Source organism: Emys orbicularis, chromosome 12 (genome assembly GCF_028017835.1).
Source record: "Emys orbicularis isolate rEmyOrb1 chromosome 12, rEmyOrb1.hap1, whole genome shotgun sequence".
In the NCBI taxonomy this organism is placed as follows: domain Eukaryota; kingdom Metazoa; phylum Chordata; order Testudines; family Emydidae; genus Emys; species Emys orbicularis.
Window position 1 is genome coordinate 45,140,643 of NC_088694.1, and position 24,704 is coordinate 45,165,346.

Genomic DNA, 24,704 nt, shown 5'->3' on the forward strand with positions numbered 1-24,704 from the left:
CAATTATAAAACTCTCTTGCAGTGACACCAGCCTGATCACAGGGCTTAGTTTTAAAACCACTTCCCTAAATGCCCTCTCCCCATTTCTATTAACTGTGATATCCTACATTTGTATCATCAGCACCATCCTGAGAATCCCTTCCACCACTAGGAGGCAAAAGGCCTTTTCCACCTGCGCCTCTCACCTTATAGTGGTGACAATTTTCTATGGGATCCTAATGATAGTGTACATGTTACCAAACATTGAGAGACTTAAACAAAGTTTTCTCTTTCTCCTGCAATGTCCTGGCCAATCCCCTCATCTACAGCCTGAGAAACAAGGAGGTCAAGGGGGGCCTGAGAAAAGCTGGTAATAAATGTCTGGTGCTCATATGAATTCAGATGGAGTCACTGATGTGGGAATGAATCAGTCTGGCGTAAATAGCAATGGAAGTAACATCCAGGCTGTCCCTACCTCATGTTGGTGGGAGTTTCCTTGTGGCATGTGAAGTTGTACTAAGCTTCGGGATGGCTTCATTCCGATTTGCAAGTTTATACGGCCCTCACTGCTAACATAACGTTCATGTGCTCTGCATTCCACACAGTGAAATTCGAGATTTTAGTTACATATTTCATCTGCTTTTCTGTTCTGATTAGGTTGGGAGAACTCCACATTTTGTGTAGCACTGGAATTCAATTCCTGTGGGTAGGTTTGGCTTATTAAATTATTTTGCCTTTCATCTTGGTGACAAGGCTTCCTATGCAATTTTATATTGGGAACAATTGTGATGGTTTTCATATTTTTATGTGTTATCATTGGGCTTGGCAGAATTCATTTTTTAATATATATTTAGACAGATAATGATGTTTATTTTGATGTATTATTTCCTATTTTTATCTATTTAAATGAACAAAATTATGGGTTTTAAGCATTTTTTTTGCAATTTTTATTGATTCAGATTTTTAGAATTGTGGGAAATTTTGGGGGGAGAGACAATAGTTTGTTCACCCAATAATTATTAATGACAATATACATTGAGAGTCAAAAAGTTAAAACTTTATAACCATCAAAATACAAATTGTCAACAAAATGTCACAATATACAATTTAAATATCCTTAAATCAAACTCTAATAAGTTCTCAAGCAGCATTTTTGGTACTTTGCCTCTCTGTGCATTTCAATTATTATCGATGGAAATGTTTTTCATCAGTGTGTCTGCGCACAGTGAAATCAATATCTTCCAACATTTACTGATAAAATCTAAGCCTTCCAACCTACTAATCATGCATGATTAGTAAGAACACAAGACCCTAAATGGATTCCTGGCTATCAAAATAAAATGTGACATTAATGTTTTCTGTTGAAACAACTCTTTATACTAAAGAACATTTCAATATCAAGAAAAAAACTCTAAGTATGTGTGACAGCCTGCACTCTTATGCCTTGTGAGGTATCAATTGAAAACTCATCATTTGCTGAACATTATTGTTCTGGTCAAATGTGTGTGGGAACATTGTATGTAAAGTTGTAAGATTCTACTGTACGATGTTACTAAGGCATATTTCAAATCTGGGGAAACAGCCACAAACTGGTTTCTAGAACAAAGCAAGATGATGCCTCAGCCAGGTGTCAACAAGATCAAATGGCCTATCACCTGGTCAAGTGAACATTCTTTGGCAGGAAGAAGGGTGTGAGCAAGAAATTTACATCCTGACAGAGAAACAGCTGGAGTTTCTCATCTCCACAGACTTATTGTCACTTGAAATGATTTTCAAAGTGAAAGGGAGTTATAAGAAAGGGGAACATATGCCCCCCTCCAAATATTCTTCCTCCATTTCTCCCTGCTCACCACATTAGCAACACCTGAAAGACAAGGAAAGAAGCATCGCACTGTGGGAGGGTCCTGGCTGAAAAGCATCCAGCTGGTACGACTGCAAAAGCATGAGATGAGAGAAATCTTTGCTTTGAATTCACTTAGCTTATTAAGTTAGGTATTAGCGTATGCTTTACATTGTATTGCTTTGTAACCAATACTGACTTTTATGCCTCATTAGATGTAGTCACTTAAAATCTGTCTTTCTGTAGTTAATAAACTTGTTTTATTGTTTTATCTAAACCAATGTGTGTTTGGATTGAAGTGTTTGGGGAACTTGATTTGGGATAACATATCATAGCATATCATTTTCTATTAATGAAATGACAGACTTTCTATGAGCTTGTATTGTCCAGGGAGGTGCTGGGCAGTACAAGAGACACATTTCTGGGGACAAGTCTGGGAGTGGGAATTTACTGGTGTCTCTCTGCGGTATAATTCACGAGTAGCTGGCTAGAGTACTCACATAGCATAGTTGGGAGTGCTTTACCTGCTGGAGGCTGTGTTTGTGCAGACCAGGAGTGGTTGCTCTCATGGAAAATCAGTGTAAAAGGCACCACAGGCTGAAGAATTGAGGGGACACAGCTGTTCAACAGTCCAGACTGTATCCTGTGGAATGTCACAGTATAGAATCATAGAATCATAGGACTGGAAGGAACCTTGAGAAGTCATCTAGTCCAGTCGCCTGCACTCATGGCAGTACTAAGTATTATCTAGACCATTCCTGACAGGAATTACTTCTCGTGTATTGCTTACAACACTTCTGCTAATACATCCTAAAAAGATGTTCACTTTTTTGCAACAGCGTTACACTGTTGACTCATATTTAGCTTGTGGTCCACTATGGCCCACAGATCCCTTTCCGCAGTACTCCTTCCTAGGCAGTCATTTCCCATTTTGCATGCGTGCACCTGATTGTTCCTTCCTAAATAGAGTACTTTGCATTTGTCCTTATTGAATTTCATCCTATGTTCTTCAGACCAGTTCTCCAGTTTGTCCAGATCATTTTGATTTTTAATCCTATCCTTCAAAGCACTTGCAACCCCTACCAGCTGGTATTGTCCACAAACTTTATAAGTGTACTCTCTATGCCATTTTCTAAATCATTGATGAAGATATTGAACAGATACAAACCCAGAATCGATGCTTGCGGCACCCCACTTATTATCTCCTTCCAGCATGCCTATGAACCACTGATAACACCTCTCTGGGAAGGTTTTTTCAATCAGTTTTGCACCCACTTTATAGTAGCTCCATCTATGTTGCATTTCCCTAGTTTGTTTATGAGAAGATCATGCGAGGCAGTATCAAAATATTTACTAAAGTCAAGAAATACGACATCTACCACTTCCCCCCATCCACAAGGCTTGTTACCCTATCAAAGAGAGCTATCAGGTTGGTTTGACATGATTTGTTTTTGACAAATCCATGCTGACTGTTATTTATCACCTTATTATCTTCTAGATGTTTGTATGTGTGGAGAAAATGCTACTCAATTTTAGATTTGAAAAGTGACAGCATCTGTTGGGGTATCCTATGTCTTCAGACACAACCAAGGGACACACACAGGAACACATGGAGACTGGAGTCTTTGGTTACAGCTCAGTTTATTGTAGCAGAAGCTCAGCTACACCCTGCAGAAGCATAGCTGTACCACCCGTTTACTCCCCCACATCCCGAGGAGTGAACACAGAGATCCTTTTGTGTTTCCCCTTTATTGTAATCATCAGCCATCCCCCGGTGGGCAGTTCTGGTCTCAGTCTCGGCCCAATAATTGCCCTCTAATTTCCCTGCTAAATCCTCCCCCCTTGTTTATGTTTACCCTCACTCGTGACCATTGTTGCCATATAAGGGGTGTTATTGAGCACTTAGCTATTTTTGTCAGTGAACACCTGTAGGTTTGTGGTTTTGGGGTTTTCCATGTGCATCTTCCGCCGGTAGCTTACCAGACAGACTTAATGTCAGATAGAGCCAGTCCTCCAGCCCCCCACAGCATCTTTCATCCAGAAGCTTACTGGATTAAATTTTCAAAAGTGTCTAAATGACTTAGAAGCAAGAATCACATTGTTTTTAATTGAGGCTTCGATTTCTAAGTGCCCAAGTTAGATTTGAAAATTGGACGTAGGCTTTTAAGTTATGTTGGCACTTCTGAAAATTCTACCTATTGATTAGTACCTTAGGGCCAGATATTTAGAGGTATTTAGATGCCTAGTGGGATTTTCAAAAACATGTAGGTGCTCACAATTCATTGATGTCAATGGGTGTTAGGTGCTTAGATGCTATAAAAAACCCCACTAGGCATCTAAACAGCATCAAAAATCTGGCCCTTACTCCTTATGATTTCCATTCAAATTAATACAGAAGAACTAATTCAGTATGACTGTGGCTGAACCACTAAGTAACTGATATCACACTATAACTAAATTAAACGTCCATGGGGAAGGTAGGGTACCAAAAAGTTTTGATTTTCTGGTGCTGTCTGGCCAGCAGCCATGCCTGATGGTTAAGGCTACAGTTTTGCACAGATATCATAGTGTTCACAGTAATTGTGAATTGGAATGAAGTCCATGACCTCAGTGGCAGTTCCTGTCCTGTGGGACTGGGACTGGCTCCCCATTCAGGGTTCTGTGACCTGGTCCACGTGGTCACAGTGCCACTCAATTTTGGTGTGTCCACCCCTCCATAGATGGAGACAGAGGGACAGAGGGCCAAATTTGATTGGCATCATTACAGAGCCACTCAGATTTGACTTATCCATCCCTCTGTGTCCCTTCACCCTGAGCAGCAGTAAAAGAAGGGGTGCCTATGGTTCTTACCCTAGGAGAACCAGGAACCGGGGCACAATGAAGGGGCAAGCCCCCTTCCTTGGCTAGCTCTGAATGGAGACCCAGCCACCGCCTCCTCTTCCGCCCATGCCCATCAAGTCCGAAGGACCCATTGCCCATGTACCAGCAATGGAGATACAGGAGAGCAATCGTTTCCATGTTCTCTCTCCAGGTTCTAATGCGGAGAGTGGAGTAGATGACCCATCTGAGGGAAGGGAGCAGAAGGAGACTCCAGCGATTGGAAGGCAAAAGATGCATTGTCCTAGGGATGGGGGCTCCACGACCACCACTCCCAAGAGGAGGAGGAGGAGGGTGGTGGTGGTCAGGGACTCCCTCCTCAGGGGGACTGAGTCATCTATCTGCCGCCCCGACGAGGAAAACTGAGAGGTCTGCTGCTTCCCAGGAGCTAGGATACACAATGTGACGGAGAGACTGCCGAGACTCATCAAGCCCTCGGATCGCTACCCCTTCTTGCTTCTCCACGTGGGCACCAATGATACTGCCAAGAATGACCTTGAGTGGATCACTGCAGACTACGTGGCTCTGGGAAGAAGGATAAAGGAGTTTGAGGCGCAAGTGGTGTTCTCGTCCATCCTCCCTGTGCAAGGAAAAGGCCTGGGTAGAGACCGTCGAATCGTGGAAGTCAACGAATGGCTACGCAGGTGGTGTCGGAGAGAAGGCTTTGGATTCTTCGACCATGGGATGGTGTTCCAAGAAGGAGGAGTGCTGGGCAGTGACGGGCTCCACCTAACGAAGAGAGGGAAGAGCATCTTCGCCAGCAGGCTGGCTAACCTAGTGAGGAGGGCTTTAAACTAGGTTCACCGGGGGAAGGAGACCAAAGCCCTGAGGTAAGTGGGGAAATGGGATCCTGGGAGGAAGCACAAGCAGGAGAGCGCAAGAGGGGAGGACTCCTGTCTCATACTGAGAAAGAGGGACAATCAATGAGTTATCTTAAGTGCCTATACACAAATGCAAGAAGCCTGGGAAACAAGCAGGGAGAACTGGAAGTCCTGGCACAGTCAGGGAACTATGATGCGATTGGAATAACAGAGACTTGGTGGGATAACTCACATGACTGGAGTACTATCCTGGATGGATATAAACTGTTCAGGAAGGACAGGCAGGGCAGAAAAGGTGGGGGAGTTGCGTTGTACGTAAGAGAGGAGTATGACTGCTCAGAGCTCCGGTATGAAACTGCAGAAAAACCTGAATGTCTCTGGATAAAGTTGAGAAGTGTGAGCAACAAGGGTGATGTCGTGGTCGGAGTCTGCTATAGACCACCAGACCAGGGGGATGAGGTGGACGAGGCTTTCTTCTGGCAACTAGCAGAAGTTACTAGATCGCAGGCCCTGGTTCTCATGGGAGACTTTAATCACCCTGATATCTGCTGGGAGAACAATACAGCGGTGCACAGACAATCCAGGAAGTTTTTGGAAAGTGTAGGGGACAATTTCCTGGTGCAAGTGCTGGAGGAACCAACTAGGGGCAGAGCTTTTCTTGACCTGCTGCTCACAAACAGGGAAGAATTAGTAGGGGAAGCAAAAGTGGATGGGAACCTGGGAGGCAGTGACCATGAGATGGTCGAGTTCAGGATCCTGACACAAGGAAGAAAGGACAGCAGCAGAATACGGACCCTGGACTTCAGAAAAGCAGACTTTGACTCCCTCAGGGAACAGATGGGCAGGATCCCCTGGGAGAATAACATGAAGGGCAAAGGGGTCCAGGAGAGATGGCTGTATTTTAAAGAATCCTTATTGCGGTTGCAGGAAAAAACCATCCCGATGTGTAGAAAGAATAGTAAATATGGCAGGCGACCAGCTTGGCTAAACAGTGAAATCCTTGCTGATCTTAAACGCAAAAAAGAAGCTTACAAGAAGTGGAAGATTGGACAAATGACCAGGGAGGAGTATAAAAATATTGCTCAGGCATGCAGGAGTGAAATCAGGAAGGCCAAATCACACTTGGAGTTGCAGCTAGCAAGAGATGTTAAATGTAACAAGAAGGGTTTCTTCAGGTATGTTAGCAACAAGAAGAAAGTCAAGGAAAGTGTGGCCCCCTTACTGAATGAGGGAGGCAACCTAGTGACTGAGGATCTGGAAAAAGCTAAGGTACTCAATGATTTTTTTGCCTCTGTCTTCACAAACAAGGTCAGCTCCCAGACTGCTGCACTGGGCAGCACAATATGGGGAGAAGGTGACCAGCCCTCTGTGGAGAAAGAAGTGGTTCAGGACTATTTAGAAAAACTGGACGTGCACAAGTCCATGGGGCCGGATGCGCTGCATCGGAGGGTGCTAAAGGAGTTGGCGGATGAGATTGCAGAGCCATTAGCCATTATTTTTGAAAACTCATGGCGATCGGGGGAGGTCCCGGATGACTGGAAAAAGGCTAATGTAGTGCCCATCTTTAAAAAAGGGAAGAAGGAGGATCCGGGGAACTACAGGCCAGTCAGCCTCACCTCAGTCCCTGGAAAAATCATGGAGCAGGTCCTCAAGGAATCAATTATGAAACACTTAGAGGAAAGGAAAGTGATCAGGAACAGTCAGCATGGATTCACCAAGGGGAAGTCGTGCCTGACTAACCTGATTGCCTTCTATGATGAGATAACTGGCTCTGTGGATGAGGGGAAAGCAGTGGATGTGTTATTCCTTGACTTTAGCAAAGCTTTTGATACCGTCTCCCACAGTATTCTTGCCGGCAAGTTAAAGAAGTATGGGCTGGATGAATGGACTATAAGGTGGATAGAAAGCTGGCTAGATCGTCGGGCTCAACAGGTAGTGATCAATGGCTCCATGTCTAGTTGGCAGCCAGTTTCAAGCGGAGTGCCCCAAGGGTCAGTCCTGGGGCCGGTTTTGTTTAATATATTTATTAATGATCTGGAGGATGGTGTGGACTGCACTTTCAGCAAGTTTGCCGATGACACTAAACTAGGAGGCGTGGTAGATACACTAGAGGGTAGGGATCGGATACAGAGGGACCTAGACAAATTAGAGGATTGGGCCAAAAGAAACCTGATGAGGTTCAACAAGGACAAGTGCAGAGTCCTGCACCTAGGACAGAAGAATCCCATGCACAGCTACAGACTAGGGACCGAATGGCTAGGTAGCAGTTCTGCAGAAAAGGACCTAGGGGTCACAGTGGACGAGGAGCTGGATATGAGTCAACAGTGTGCTCTTGTTGCCAAGAAGGCTAACGGCATTTTGGGCTGTATAAGTAGGGGCATTGCCAGCAGATCGAGGGACATGATCGTTCCCCTTTATTCGACATTGGTGAGGCCTCATCTGGAGTACTGTGTCCAGTTTTGGGCCCCACACTACAAGAAGGATGTGGAAAAATTGGAAAGAGTCCAGCAGAGGGCAACAAAAATGATTAGGGGTCTGGAGCGCATGACTTATGAGGAGAGGCTGAGGGAACTGGGGTTGTTTAGTCTCCAGAAGAGACGAATGAGGGGGGATTTGATAGCAGCCTTCAACTACCTGAAGGGGGGTTCCAAAGAGGATGGAAGTCGGCTGTTCTCAATGGTGGCAGATGACAGAACAAGGAGCAATGGTCTCAAGTTGCAGTGGGGGAGGTCTAGGTTGGATATTAGGAAACACTATTTCACTAGGAGGGTGGTGAAGCACTGGAATGCGTTACCTAGGGAAGTGGTGGAGTCTCCTTCCTTGGAGGTTTTTAAGGCCCGGCTTGACAAAGCCCTGGCTGGGATGATTTAGTTGGGAATTGGTCCTGCTTTGAGCAGGGGGTTGGACTAGATGACCTCCTGAGGTCCCTTCCAACCCTGATATTCTATGATTCTATTCTATGATTCTATGATTCACACAGGACAAAATAGGACAGGGCATCAGCATCCCTGCTGAATGGGGAGCCCCTGCCTGAGTTCTGATGCTGTGGGCTGGGAGGTGTGGACCCAACACTTCCCCAATACTCCATTCAGAGCCTTCCTTGTGCCCCTGAAAGACGTACCACAATGCCATTGCAGTTCTCAGAAAAAGTGCTGGATGCTGTTCCAGTAGAGCATTTAGGCCCCACTTGAGCACTGGTTGTTTTTTTGGGGTTGAGATGCAAAAGAGGAGAATCCACCACTTCCCTTTTGGTGTTTGTTCCTGTGGTTAATCAACCTTACTGTTAGAAATGGGTGCCTTATTTCTCCTTTTAATTTGTTTTGCTTCAGATACCAGTGGTTGGTTCTGCCTTTCTCTACTAGCTTAAAGAGCCATTCTATTTTCTCCTCATGAAGGAATGTTTACAGTGTAATCAAGTCTTCTATCAATCTCCTCTTTAGTAAGCTATCATTGTAAAGTGTTTCTCCAGACTTCAGATATATTTCATGGGTCTTCTCTGAACCCTCTCTAGATTTTCAACATCCCTTTTAAAATATGCACTCCAACCAGAACTGTATGCAGAATTCAAATATCGATCTCACCAATGAAGTCTATAGATGGTAAATCACCTCTATTCCTAGATCTCCTTATGAAATTTCTTCATTCAGAACTTCCAGTTTACATCGATTGCTACCAACTGCCTCATTTTTCCATTTAAAAAAAATATTTTTGCTTTCTTCATGTCACCACTTAACCAGGATGGGGTTTTAGCCAAAGTGTTTATAGATACTATAACCTCGGCAAACTGCATCTAATTTGCTACATCTGCTTTAATCCTCCATGGCCGAATGGGACCAGGAATCACAAGGAACTACATACAGAATCATGGTGGACCAAATTCAGTGGTTTTAGTAAATAAATAAATAAATAAATAAAATAAGGCACAATATTTGCAAACCAGAGTCTTATTTTTTTAGATTGGGATATTCAAATATATTCAAAGGGATTTGAGCACTTAATTCCCTTAGGATAACTGCTTTGTTTACTTATTTTCCCAGAAGCTCTTGTCTGTACAATAATGCTTGACTTTCATCTCTGTAGGGAACGCTTGGCTTGTTATTCACAGACCAGTAACGCTCCTGTTGTTCAGACATTCTGCCCCACGGGAGCCATCCAGAGAATGGAAATCGGTTTCCCCCCATGGTGTGAATATGATAAAAAGACTCATTTGTTCCACAGATTCAGCACAACCATCCAGATATTCAAGTCAATAGGAGCTCCCATTTCTCTTTCTTTCTGAACAGACAGAAATTCCTGCTATTTCTCCTCAGTGCCCTTTCTTGCCAGCGATTGTTATTGTTTCCATTAAAAGAAGGACCAAAACCACCCTTGCTGAGCTCTAAGGAAACAGCATGAGAGAGTCACCAAGGGTAAGATTTTCAAAGGGCCTCATACTCCTTTGCTTGCAAGACAGCCTGGCTCAGTGAGTAGAGCACAGGGTTACAAATCAGGAGAGCTGGGGTCTGTTCCCCCCTTCTGCCATGACTAGCTGGTGTAAGACCTTGGAAAACGTGTTTCCCCTTTCTCAGTCTTGTTTGTTTAGGCTGGTTCTTCAGGGCAGGGATTGTCTCACTCTGCGTTTCTGCAGTGCCTAGCACAACGGGGCCTAGGTGCTACCATAGGCAGCATGTGGGTAATGTCCTTCTCTCATCTTGCCCTCTTATCAGGGCTTGTGTTTTTTCTGTTACACTTTCGTTTGAGAGGAGGGAGTGTGGGGAAGCAAGGGAGGAGGATATGGGAGACAAATTCATGCAAAGAGGGGCTGTCAGACCAACAGATCTGATGCATTCATTGCCTTCAGGCAGTTTATCTCATGGCCAAGATGTTCAATCACAGGAACCAAAAGAAACTATGATGATATGTGGCACTAGATAACCCCCCAAAACTGAGACAAGCTTATAGGCTGGGACTTTCAAAAAGGCCTAAGGGCTCTCGGTGCCAGCCTCATATTGAAAGTCACAAGGATATGGGTGCCTAACTTCCAGCCCATAATCCATATTTAGCACCCAGCACCAACCTGGCTGTGTAACAGATGCCCTACATCTGTTTCATCCACAGCAGAGTAGAAAGAGCAGCCCAACGCAGATGAGCTAGTGGGAAGCTCCTGACTTCTTCCAGTCCCCTCATCTCTTGACTAGCAGCCGTCTGCTGCCAGCTCATGTAGTTTGTTGTGTAGTTTAAGTAGTAAGAGCTCGGGGTTCAGGGTTAAACCCTGCTGAGGCGGCATGACGGAGGCTATTATAGCTGCACAGAATAAGAATTAATGCACAAAAGAACAATATTTAAGTTGCAAAGTCAAATACGACACTCAGCAGCTGGGAAATGCCAGATTCTACAACTGCTGTGCAACCTTAACGCTGCCCCCTTGTGCGTATGCATTATGATACTCTCTTTCATTGCTTGATCATATGCTATTTTGTTCCACAAGATAGCTGTCCTGTTCAGTGCATTGGACGGATGCACAAGGGGCAGAATTATGGCTGCACGGGCAACAGTATACCATCTTGCTTGACTTTGCAACTTACATATTCACCCAGTTTGCAAACTGATCCAGATGATTCTGTATCAGCAACCTGTCCTCTTCATTATTTACAACTCCGCTTTTTATGATTTTTGTACGTTAAACCCAGAGAATTCTTTTAAAAGCCAAAAGCCTTTTTCATGTTGTGTATCTATACATTTTTTGTCCTATATATATATCAACTAAAAAAAGTTCCTTGTCCTTCAATTTAACCTGATGTGTGAAGGGAAAATGGTTTTTATGATGGAATGTATGTAACATTTTTACCCTGTCTTTACTAATACAGTCCAGGTGTGTAGGGAAAAAACCCACTCAAACTAATGAAAATATGTACAAATATATGTTATAAAGCAAACTGGCTGGTTGATAAGGGATACTTGTATTTGCACAGGGGTTTTGTCATGGAGGAAAGTAATGCCCTTTGAAAGATGTTTTTAATTCATTGAGAACTGTTGGTTGTCACAGCTCTTAGTAATAATGTCCGGGTTAGAGATTCCTTTTTACTCGTCAGTCAGGTAAACCAAGAACCATAAAAGAAAGTCTATCAGTAATTAGGAAAACAGAACACATGGTGGAGTTAAGCTCGGGAAAGGATTTTCCCGACAAAAAGGAGTTTAGTTGTCTGACACCCTATAAAAGCAAAGTTAGATTGGGTATGAACACTGTCAGCATTCTATCAAGTACAGAGTTAGGGCCCAACTACCTTTTCTTCACCATCAACAGGGGATGGTAAAGTGTCTATACTTTCTGTATTCTGCATAGTACTGTATTAATCTCTGATTAATAATCTTAGATTAAATAATGCCATTTGTGCCTGTTATTTGACAATCTTGAATCATTATTAAATTAAAACGTGCAACACCCCCCAATTTTTGTGTCATCTGAAAACTTTATGTTTTCTTCCAGGTCATTGATAAAAATATTCAACAGCATATGGACAAGAATTTAGCCCTACGGGATCCCATTAAAAGCACACCTGTTTGGTCGTAATTCCCTGTTTACTGTGAGATTCTGAGACCTATCATTTAGCCAGTCTGTAATCCATTCAATGTATGCCATACTAAATTTGTCTCTTTCTAATTTTTTAATCAAATTGTTTTGCATTACCAGATCAAACGCCTTACAGAAGTCTAAGTATATTGCATGAATTCTATTTCTTTTATCGGCCAAAATTGTGCTATCTATCAATCTATCTATTTTCCATAAACCCACATGGATTGGAATAAATTATGCTATCCCCATTTGATTATTTATTAATCAAGTCTTGTATCAGCCACTCCATGCCTGGAAATTATGTCAGACTGATAGACCTATAGTTACACGGGTCATCCCGTTTATCTTTTTTTAAGAATGTGCCCATCGATAGATTTCTTCCAATCTTCTGGAACTAACCCAGTGTCCCAAAAGTTAAGGAAAATCAATATTAGATATCCAGTGACCTCCTTAGCTAGCTTTATTAAGTTGCAACATACCACTATTTTATTTCTTCGAATGTAGAATGACTACATACAATAATCCAAAAACAAAGAGAGAAAAAACAGGCTGCTCCCTGAGGCAGAGACGCACAAGTCACCACACTGTATTTTGAGCTACCTCTCTTATACTTTCCTACTGAGCCCTCTCCCCCAGCATGTGAGCATGACAAGAAAAGCACCTTCACACTCAAACACACTTAAATTGTAACCTTGCAATTCCAATACAGTCCTCAATAGCACAATGTAGATATAAATATACACTGCACATTATCCCTCTTAGCCCCATTATTCCATCTGTGAAATTGGGATGTTACCCCAGAGCAGCCATGGGAAGTGTTAATTAATAACTGGCAGGCACTGTGGGGCCCTTAGATGGAAGGTGCATATAGAAATAAAAACGATGGGGATTGCTGCATTTCTTTCTATTATGGCATTTCCTCTTCCCCCTGCAGCGATGGAGAACCAGACGGAGGTGAGCGAGTTCATCCTCCTGGGTCTAACCAAGCTCCAGGAGCTGCAGTGCTTCCTCTTCGCTCTCTTCCTGCTTCTTTACATGGCCAGTGTGCTGGGGAATGGGGCTATCATGGCCGTGGTGCTGGCCGAGACCCGGCTCCACACCCCCATGTACTTCTTCTTGGGCAACCTCTCCTGCCTAGACATCTGCTTCTCCACGGTCACCATACCCAAGATGCTGGCTGGCTTCCTCTCGAGACATCAGATCATCTCCTTCACCGGCTGCCTGGTCCAGCTCCATTTCTTCCACTTCCTTGGCAGCAGCGAGGCCGTGCTGTTGGCCGTCATGGCCTACGACCGCTATGTGGCCATCTGCAACCCACTGCGTTACAGGCTGGTCATGAACCCACGGGTCTGCCTGCTCCTGGCAGTGGCCACCTGGTCCAGTGGTTTCCTGCACGCCCTGATGCACACGGTCATGACCTCCCGGCTGCATTTCTGTGGCCCCAATCATGTCCACCACTTCTTCTGTGACATCAAACCCCTGCTGAGCCTGGCCTGCAGCAGCACCCGCCTCAACCTGAGCCTCCTCAACATCGTCACTGGAGGCATCGTGATAGGCCCATTCATACTTATACTCCTCTCCTACCTCTACATCATCTCCTTCCTCCTCCTGAAGGTACAGAGCAGGAGGAAGGCCTTCTCCACCTGCACCTCCCACCTCACGGTGGTGATTTTACAATATGTGCCCATTATCTTTAACTATGTACTGCCCTCTCATGGGGACTCCCAAGATAGGGACATGATAGCCACCCTCATGTACAGCATCGTCACCCCAGTTCTGAACCCCCTGATCTACACCCTGAGGAACCAGGAGGTGAAATCTGCCCTGAGGAAAGCGGTAGGAAGAAAACTATTACCTGGAAGGACACGAAAAAACTGAATGTTTTTCTCTGTCTTTGAGGCTGAGAACAAGAGTGGGTAATGGACAATACAATGTGCTTTCTCTCATCGAGTCTATTGTGCACTGGGAGCTGGCCATTAGTTTGTAGGGAATCACTATGCATTGGGCACTGGGAAATAGGCTGTAGATAACCTTCCTAAACTGGAAAATGGAGGTTAATAGTAAGGGAGAGTTCATAGACTTTAATGTCAGAAGGGACCATTGTGATGATCTCGTCTGACCTCCAGCACAATGCAGGCAACAGAACCTCACCTACCCACTCCTGTAATAGACCCCAAACTCTGGCGAAGTAACTGAAGTCCTCAAATCATGGTTTAAAGACTTCAAGTTACAGAGAATTCACCCTTGACAGTAGTTGTGCACTGGGCAGCAGAAATTTGACCTTAGGGAATAAGAAGCCTGGATGGAAATAAAAAATATGCTGGAAATTGATGGGGAATCTTTTTGTTTGACAAAAAGAAACAAACAAATCATTTGCCAGAATTTTCAGGAGAAAATCTTAATTGTTCATGGAAGAAATGAAAATTGCCAAAACTCAAAAGTGTACTGCCTAGAACCATGGATTTTTCTGTTTCAGGGGTGTTGGTTTCCCAGGGGATTTTTTTTTTTTTGAGAAAAGCAGACAATTAGCACAAAAGTTTTAGTTTTGTCAAAAAAAAAAAGAATGTTGAAAAACCCATTTTCCATCAGAAAAGTTTTGATGGAACAATTCACTCATCTCTTTTAAGAAGCCTTCTTCATTTGCATCTGTAGGTGGAGTCTGGGATTTTCAAAGGGTTTGGTGCAGTAAGACACTCAAATCCCACTCGCTGTTAATGAGAGTTGGACACCCTTAAGTACATTTGAAAATTTCAGCCTTTACATACAGTTGAATAACAAATTCATCCCCCAACAGACTGCAGATCTCAAGCCCTACAAAACATCGAGATCCCACACAGATCTAACCTATATCAAGCCCCCACAGGTCCCCACCCATGTTCCCTCAGTAGCACACACAAATAGTTGTTCCTTGCAATGTGCCATGAGGGACAACAGAACAGGGCTATTTTGGATCTAAAAGGAAGAGAGACGGGTGGAGCTTCTTCTACAGTTGAGGCTCCTCCCAGAGAAGGCTTTGGACTAGATCCACAAAGGCATGTAGGCATCTCCATCAAATTGGAGAAAGTCCACAAGAGAGAAACAAAAATGACTAAAAGTCTAGAAAACATGACCTATGTGGAAAGGTTGAAAAAGACTGGGTTTGTTTAGTCTGTAGAAGAGAAGATTGAGGGGGGAAAATGATAACAGTTTTCAAGTATGTAAAAGGTTGTTATAAAGAGGTAAGTGATTAATTGTTCTCTGGAACCACAGAGGACAGGACAAGAAGTAATGGGCTTACATTTCAGCAAGGAAGATTTAGGTTAGACATTGGGAAAAAACTTCCTGTCAGGGTGGTTAAACACTAGAACAAATTACCGAGGGAGGTTGTCAAATATCTGTCATTGAAGGTTTATAAAAACAGGTTAGACAAACACCTGACAGGGATGGTCTAGATAATGTTTAGTACTGCCAAAGTGCTGGGGACAATTCTATGATTCTATGAGTAAGCTCTAGGCACTCGGTATCGGGAAACCCAAGAGTCAGCTTGAGAGTCCAGTGATGACTCAGAGTACCTGGAGAACAAGGGTGGTGCAATGCTTGGAAGGGTACATGGAGACTTGAACAGGACCCATGCCAGGAGCACAGCTCTGGTGGTAGCATGGGCATCTTCCTGGCTGCCAGTAACATGTGGTGGTGGGGATCTGGAGATGGTTCTGTGGAAGGGGGAGGTAATTAGCCAGAGGCACATGATGACATGGTCAAGCAACCCAGTGCAGACAATATAGAAGGCATTTGGGGAGAGGGATAGCTCAGTGGTTTGAGCATTGGCCTGCAAAACCCAGGCTTGTGAGTTGAATCCTTGAGGGGGCCATTTAGGGATCTGGGGTAAAAATCTGTCTGGGGATTGGTCCTGCTTTGAGCAGTGGGTTGGACTAGATGACCTCGGTCCTTTCCAGCCCTGGTATTCTATGAGGATCTTCACACTGAAGCAAACGGGAGAGCAATGCAGGCAGAATAAGTCGCTAGCCACAGGGTAAGCATCTGATATAATTCCAATGTGACCTGCAGTGATCAGGAAAGACTGCTATGTCAAAGAATTATCCAGACCCAACAATCCCTGAGAGGACACCAGAGTCAATGGCTCAGGTGTCTCTTAATGAGTCAGTGCCAGGAGCAGCAAGCCATTTGCCTTCAGTACCTGATGGATTCTCTGTGGAAGAATCGGTAACCCAGGGATTTCTTGATGCCAACTGGCAGAGGGGGGTGCATATGGGTTTACAGGGAAGACTGATGCTCACAGGCCTGCTTTTACAAATTGAAGCAAGAAGATGAGCCCAAGGATAAGGACACATGCCTATTCAAAGAACTAGGCTTTTGCTGCTTGTTCAGCTCAGGACGGTGTGGTGAAATTAATTCCAAATCAGTGCTACATGTTATAAATGCATAGGATTTGTGGCCTGTGTACGGTCTGGTACTGAAAAAATCTATATGTTAAATACTATTATTTGTTTGTTTTCATAGTACCTGTGTGTTGCTGTAATAAGAAGCTTGTGTTTAGATTTATGAGGAGTCTTCAATAACCCTCAAATTGTCCTCTTATAAATATCTAGATTTTTTTTAGTCTGAGTCCCTTTGCTACACCATGGTTTCTTTCTTCCAAACTGGAGCAATTCAGGGTACGGGCATCCATGACTGTCCCAATTTGCATATTTATCTGATGTGGTATTAACCACAGGTCGGAGTTTCATGGTCAAAACAGACTGGACCTGCTAGCTATTCCTGCTCTAAAATGGAATTATCATGGGTACTTGTGTAATCCAGGTTGGGTGGGTCATACCAGCTCAGCCCTTCCTCACACAAACAAAACCAGAAAGAGACCTCATCCCACCCAATAGCCTGGTGGTTAGGGCATTCTACTGGGAGCCAAGAGAAATGGGTTTCAGACTGTGATGGGTTGTCACCCTTGGAGCAGTTAGCATTGTGCCCCCTAACAATTCATCTGGGTTCTCACACTGCTCTTCTGGTGACTCAGCCATCCTTTCCAGGCCCTGTTATCACCCAACATGACAGCAGGTGGTTCCACACACACAATTGAGTTAACTGAGTGCTTTATGTAACCCACTCATGGACAAACAGGGGGCTCCCAGCCAGCTTCCCAGCTCCCCAGCCTTGGGGATAATCATATTCAGCAAATCATACCTTTTTTATAGACACCTCACATGACACATTTGGTACAGGATGCATCATAATTATGTCTTAAACTATCATAATGATACCACTATAATGAATATGGGGTGTAGTGTCACATAGACCCACCTCCAAATTAGCTGGGGTGGGGATCCAGGGCTGTGGGTCTCCCACATCCCAGATGAGTGCTCTAACCACTGACATATTTGGGTATAATGGGACACCTCACCAAAAAAAATTGTATCCCCCGCTGACCTTTGTGTGTGGCACTTCCCAGAGATACTAAAGGCTCTGAGATGCCTTGCCACTGCCTGCCCTTAGAATGAAGCAATCTTTGTCTATGCCTGCTGTGGTTCCGCTCCTGGAAACCAACAGCCTCTGTCCTCCAGATCTCTGCAGACCTCACCTTCTCAGTGTAGGTTACATCCCAACCTCTGAGGCCTTGAAATGCTCTCTGCAGTATCCAGCCCCTGCCACTGGATGCTCACAGTAATTATCAAGTCTGCTGCCACCAAAGATCTAGCTATGCCAGGGGTAGGCAACCTATGGCACACGGGCCACAGATGGCACTCAAGCTGATTTTCAGTGGCACTCACACTGCCTGGGTCCTGGCCACTGGTCTGGGGGGCTCTGCATTTTAATTTAATTTTAAATGAAGCTTCTTAAACATTTTAAAAACCTTGTTTATTTTATATACAACAATAGTTTAGTTATATATTATAGACTTATAGAAAGAGACCTTCTAAAAATGTTACAATGTATGACTGGCACGCAAAACCTTAAATTAGAGTGAATAAATGAAGACTTGGCACAACACTTCTGAAAGGTTGCCGGCCCCTGACCTATGCAGTCACACTTTGCTTAATGTTACAGCACTGAGATCTACTTCTAATAAAACAACGAGTTTATTAACAAAGGTTGGAGTGATACTGAGTAAGGGCCAGAACTAGAGACTATGTCTGGACTCTGCTTAGACCCAACTGATTTCAAAGCATGTGCTTGGGGGACTCAGCCAGGGCTGTAATCTTCTTGTTTGTTTTTTACCGTTCAACCAGCTCATCTATGCCGATCCCAGTTTCTTGAAGGAACACTTGGCTTGTTCATTCATTCAGTAACTCTCCATTGGTGCATGGATCCTGTCCCAGAGGAGCCATCCACTGAATGGAAATCTTGCTTCCCTGATGACACCACGGGTACTCCATGGAATGTGGACATAATAAAAAGGTTTCTTGCCTGCTCAGTCATCAAAGGTTTTCAGAACAACCAGGGCTCACTCCTCTCATATGCTTTGAGCTGACTGAAATTCCTGCAATTTCCCCACAACACACTTTGTCACCTGTCACTGTTGAAACAACTCATCTAGAAAGAGGACCAGTCTCACTCAGGTAGGTGCTGGATGGAAATAGCAGGCAATCGCCTCCTAGTTTTCTAAATCCACAAATACAAGTATGTTCCCGGTGTTTGGAATTACTGATTTCTTTCTTTCTTTCTTTCTTTCTTTCTTTCGTTCTTTCTTTCGTTCTTTCTTTCGTTCTTTCCATCAAGTACATTATAAAAAGGAGAGGCTGAGTAAGAGCTTGTCTTCACGGCCCCGTGTTTTGGTCTACGGGGGCATGAATTGCAGTGTACAGTAGTATGCTAGGCTGTAATTGTCCTGTGAGTACCATGTGAGTGCAAATGCAAATCAAGTACATTTTAGTTCACACTTGCAGGGTGTACATGGAGCATTTACAACCAATCATGCTAGAGAGTGCTGTAACTTACACTCCTGTAGGCCGAACTAACTTTTTTTCATTTGCAGACCCCTAAAAATTTGGAATGGAGGTGTGTACCTTTTTGGAAATATTAGACATAGTCTGTGGACCCCCAGGGGTCCATGTACCATATATTGAAAACCACTGCCCTCAGACAAGATTATGGGAGATACCTTAACACAGTTAGGTCCCTTATTTGCTGGGCTGCCTCCATACCAATGAGACTGGTGCAGTGCACAGCAAATTAAGATTAGGTTTAGGGACTAGAAAATTAGACACCCAAGTACGTCCCATTGAATGTCAGTGGGAGTTGGGCACCTGCTTCCCCATTGCTGTAGTGAAAATACAAATCTACAAAGAAATGTGGGAGGTGACCGTAACAACAATGATGATGATTCTGCACTGATATGGCAATTTCACCTGGACTCTGCAAGAGAGCGGGTTGAACTATTTGGATGAGAAACATTTTCATACAAATTTTCATACAAAAAAGATCTACAGTAGAACCTCAGAGTTGCAAACACCTTGGGAATGGAGGTTGTTAAAAATTCTGAAACGTGAGTAACTGAACAAAATGTTATGGTTGTTCTTTCAAAAGTTTACAGTGGAACATTGATACAGTTTTGAAACTTTACTATGCAGAAGAAAAATGCTGTTTTCCCTTTATTTTAGTAGCTTACGTATAATACCGTACTGTACTATACTTTCCTTTTTTTATTATTATTTTTTTGCCTTTACTGCTGTATGATTGCATACTCCTGGTTCCAAATGAGGTATGTGGTTGACCAATCAGCTCGTAACTCTGGTGTTTGTAACTATGAAGTTCTACTGTATTTTCAAAAAACGGAAATTTCTGTGCAAAAAAAATGTATCTAAGTTGTTTTATTTTTGTTAAACATCTCAATTTTTTTTTAATTATATTTTCATTTTCACCCAGTTTTACATATTACTTCTCTTTTTCTGTGGAAAAGTTATGGGAGGGAAGAAGAGAAAACAGGTGGAGGGGAGGAGAAATAAAAAAAATCACAGAAAACTGAAATAAATGATAAACTGCTCCTTTTCGAAACCTGCCGAAAAGGAATTATTTTGAAATTTTCTGTTTTATTGTGTAAACTCTGCCATTTACCCAGTGGCTCTAGTCTCCAATCTGGATCACCACTGTAAATTGACCTAAGTTATGTCGACTTCAGGTATGTAACATATATAAGAACGGCCATACTGGGTCAGGCCAAAGGTCCATTTAGCCCAGTATCCTGTCTTCTGATAGTGGCCAATGCCAGGTGCCCGAGAGGGAATGAACAGAACAGGTAATCATCAAGTGATCCATCCCCTGTCACTCATTCCCAGCTTCTGGCAAACAGAGGCTAGAGACACCATCCCTGCCCATACTGGCTAATAGCCATTGATGGACCTATCCTCCATGAATTTATCTAGTGCTTTTTTGAACCCTGTTATAGTCTTGGCCTGCATAACTTAGGTCAACATACAGCTTTAGTGTAGACAAGCCCTCACGGTAAGGCATTTTATCAAATAATTTTTTGTGGTTCTTTTCTGCACCCTCTCCAACTTTTTAGTGTATGCACAAGTCAGGTTTGATCACGGCGGGCAACACAGCAGAAATGGGGCTGTGAGAGGGACTTAAATGCAGGCAGAATAGGGGATTTCCAGATGAGTTTGCAGAGGTTTACCATATATGGCACGGTGTGAGAACAGGACAAACAGAAGGACTATGAACTGGGAGAGCATTGATGGAGTGGAAGGAACTGGAGGCAACAGAAAGCATGACAAGGGAGGATATACAGGGAAAGGCAGAGTTACTTAGAGCTTTTCAACTGGTGCCTAGAAGCTGAGCTTTGATACAATATCCAGTGGGAAGCCAATGGATGGATCCAAAGAGTGAAGAGCTGCTAAGCGTGTTACCTAATGAAAATTGGACCTTTAATGCTGCCCTTTGTTATCTCTCATACTTTGCTGCTCACCCCATGACCTCAGCGATCCTTTCATAGCCTATTGTGAGGCACATAAAGGAATTTTTAAGTTCTAAATAAATGTCAATTTTTCTTTGCAAAATCTGTGCTGCTTAGACACTATCATATCGTGATCCTCTGGGTCTTTTATTAATCTATCTGTAATTATTCTTTCAACCCCTTTACCAGGCTCATATGTTAGTCTTACTAGTCTGTAATTCCCTGGATCACCTCTAAGGCCTTTTAAAAATGTAGGGAAAACATTTGCTAGCTCCAGTATAATAACTGATTCTCTGATTCTATCGAACTAAGAGGATGCTGAAGTACATTTCAAAAAAATTAATTATTTTTTTTAAATTATTCATTTAAAATTTGTATTCACAAAGAGAAAACTTTCAGCTCTACTCCTCGTGTGGAACGATACGAGACACCCTTCAGCTATTCTGTCTCCTTTTCTTGTATATTCCAGTAATGGAGAACCAGACGGAGATGAGCGAGTTCATCCTTCTAGGCCTGACCAACCTCCAGGAGCTGTGGTGCTTCCTCTTCATTCTCTTCCTGATGCTGTACTTGGCCAGCATGCTGGGGAATGGGGCCATCATGGCCATGATAATGGTTTAACCGCGGCTTCACACCCCCATGTACTTCTTCTTGGGCAACCTCTCTTGTCTGGACATCTTCTACTCAACAGTCACCGTGCCCAAGATGCTGGCTGGTTTCCTCTCAGGGTACCAGACCATTTCCTTCACCGACTGCCTCTCCCAGCTTCATTTCTTCCACTTCCTGGGCAGCAGTGAGGTCATTCTTCTGGCTGTCATGGCCTATGACCGTTATGTGGCCATCTGCAACCCGCTTCGCTACATGCTTGTCATGAACCCACAGGTCTGCCTGCTCCTGGCAGCAGCCACCTGGACCACCGGCTTCCTACACGCCCTGCTGCACACGGTCATGACCTCCAGACTGCACTTCTGCGGCCGCAACCGTGTCCACCACTTTTTCTGTGACATCAAGCCCCTGCTGAGCCTGGCCTGCAGCAGCACCCGCCTCAACCTGAGCCTCCTCAACATCGTCACTGGGACCATCGCTCTGACTCCCTTCATCATCACACTCCTCTCCTACCTCTACATCATCTCCTTCCTCTTTCTGAAGGTCCAGTCATGGGACGGCAGGAGAAAGTCCTTCTCCACCTGCACCTCCCACCTCACCGTGGTGGCACTGCTCTATGTGCCGGTCCTCTTCAATTATATGACACACTCCGTGGGAGGCTCCTCAGAAAGGGAGATGATCATCACCCTCATATACACCATTGTCACCCCAGTTCTGAACCCCCTGATCTACACCCTGAGGAACCAGGAGGTGAAATCTGCCCTGAGGAAAACACTGGGAAGAAAGCTTCTCCCTGGGAAAAAATTAATAATGTAGAGACAATACTCAAAAAGTATGTCTGATATTATCAAGGGAAGTGGAGAAATGGACAGTATATTGTAAGGGAAAATCCTGCAAGATGCACTTGAAAATACACTATATTGAACCATATTAAGTATTGGATATTTTACTATTTGCATTACAGTATTGCCTGGAAATAACACTCTACGGAACCATTCTAATTGACCATTGTCATTATTAATTGTATTACAGCTATAGCTAGAATTCTACAATATCATTGATGTTATTGTTTTTATTATGGTTGTGCTTAGTAAATCTACTGTTGTGAATAGCAGTGGGCAGATATTTCTTTTTCCCCAGCATGGAAAAGTTTAGTGAAAATCGTATGGGGGAGTCATTTTTGGCTAAGTTTTCAGTGGAAAAGTTTGACTGCTTATTGACAACCTGAAAACCAAAAATGTTTTTGTTTCTCACAACCAAATATTGAAAAGAATACAGCTGAAAACTGTGGGGGGAAAATTGGGGGGGATTTTAAATGATTTTTTTGTTTTGTTTTGGGTTTGTAATTTTTTGATGAAAAATTGAACTGTTCAAAGGAAAGCAGACACGTTCCATGAACAATTTTGTTGAGTCAAAACCCAGCTTTTCCTAAAACAAATTAAAAAAAAATATGAGGGAGGATATACAGGGAAAGGCAGAGTTACTTAGAGCTTTTCAACTGGTGCCTAGAAGCTGAGCTTTGATACAATATCCAGTGGGAAGCCAATGGATGGATCCAAAGAGTGAAGAGCTGCTAAGCGTGTTACCTAATGAAAATTGGACCTTTAATGCTGCCTTTTGTTATCTCTCATACTTTGCTGCTCACCCCATGACCTCAGAGATCCTTTCATAGCCTATTGTGAGGCACATAAAGGAATTTTGAAGGTCTAAATAAATGTCAACCCATTCTTCTTTATCTACTGTTTCGGTCACACATTCACATAATCTAACGGATAAGGGAGACCCAATTTGCCTTTGCAAAATCTGTGCTGCTTAGACACTATCATATCATGATCCTCTGGGTCTTTTATTAATCTATCTGTAATTATTCTTTCAACCCCTTTACCAGGCTCATATGTTAGTCTTACTAGTCTGTAATTCCCTGGATCACCTCTAAGGCCTTTTAAAAATGTAGGGAAAACATTTTCTAGCTCCAGTATAATAACTGATTCTCTAATTCTATCGAACTAAGAGGATGCTGAAGTACATTTCAAAAAAATTAATTTTTTTTTAAATTATTCATTTAAAATTTGTATTCACAAAGAGAAAACTTTCAGCTCTACTCCTCGTGTGGAACGATACGAGACACCCTGCAGCTACTCTGTCTCCTTTTCTTGTATATTCCAGTAATGGAGAACCAGACGGAGATGAGCGAGTTCATCCTTCTAGGCCTGACCAACCTCCAGGAGCTGTGGTGCTTCCTCTTCATTCTCTTCCTGATGCTGTACTTGGCCAGCATGCTGGGGAATGGGGCCATCATGGCCATGATAATGGTTTAACCGCGGCTTCACACCCCCATGTACTTCTTCTTGGGCAACCTCTCTTGTCTGGACATCTTCTACTCAACAGTCACCGTGCCCAAGATGCTGGCTGGTTTCCTCTCAGGGTACCAGATCATTTCCTTCACTGACTGCCTCTCCCAGCTTCATTTCTTCCACTTCCTGGGCAGCAGTGAGGTCATTCTTCTGGCTGTCATGGCCTATGACCGCTATGTGGCCATCTGCAACCCGCTTCGCTACATGCTTGTCATGAACCCACAGGTCTGCCTGCTCCTGGCAGCAGCCACCTGGACCACCGGCTTCCTACACGCCCTGCTGCACACGGTCATGACCTCCAGACTGCACTTCTGCGGCCGCAACCGTGTCCACCACTTTTTCTGTGACATCAAGCCCCTGCTGAGCCTGGCCTGCAGCAGCACCCGCCTCAACCTGAGCAGTACAAATTTAAAAAAAAACGATGGATAAGTTTAGACCAACTCTACTTGGGAACCATTATTATGAATTGTTATTTTTATTAACGGGGATGCTAGTGATGATATACAGAAGGTTATGACAGATTTTCATTTTGACTGGATTTATAAACCTTTAGATTTAAGAAATGTAAAAATCACACACACTCGTCATCAAAACATAACATGGGTATTAAAAATGAAACAGTATTTGCATTTTTCATCCTGCTTGGTGAAGATCAGGCTGAAGATGTCAAAACTAACCACTTTTTAAAACAAATGTTGAATGGAATGTTTGACCTTTATACAGATCCCTGTTGGCAAAACCCACATATGCTCTTCGGATCTGAATGATTGAAGGATTGGAAAACATG

At 43.5% G+C, this 24,704-nt stretch overlaps 1 protein-coding gene and 3 pseudogenes across 1 annotated transcript; all 4 read left to right on the top strand.

Moving 5' to 3' along the window:
• Window positions 1–375, top strand: part of LOC135886303 (olfactory receptor 12D1-like) — a 33,904-nt pseudogene extending 33,529 nt beyond the window's left edge.
• Window positions 376–13,006: 12,631 nt separating this feature from the next.
• On the top strand, window positions 13,007–13,948 carry LOC135886304 (olfactory receptor 12D1-like). The gene is made up of 2 exons (XM_065414116.1): window positions 13,007–13,618; window positions 13,685–13,948. Exons 1-2 carry the CDS (start codon window positions 13,007–13,009, stop codon window positions 13,946–13,948), a joined length of 876 nt encoding a protein of 291 aa, XP_065270188.1.
• A 7,480-nt stretch (window positions 13,949–21,428) lies between these two features.
• Window positions 21,429–22,379, top strand: LOC135886305 (olfactory receptor 12D1-like; annotated as a pseudogene).
• A 1,352-nt stretch (window positions 22,380–23,731) lies between these two features.
• LOC135886306 (olfactory receptor 12D1-like) lies at window positions 23,732–24,346 on the top strand (annotated as a pseudogene).
• The last annotated feature ends 358 nt before the right edge of the window (window positions 24,347–24,704 follow it).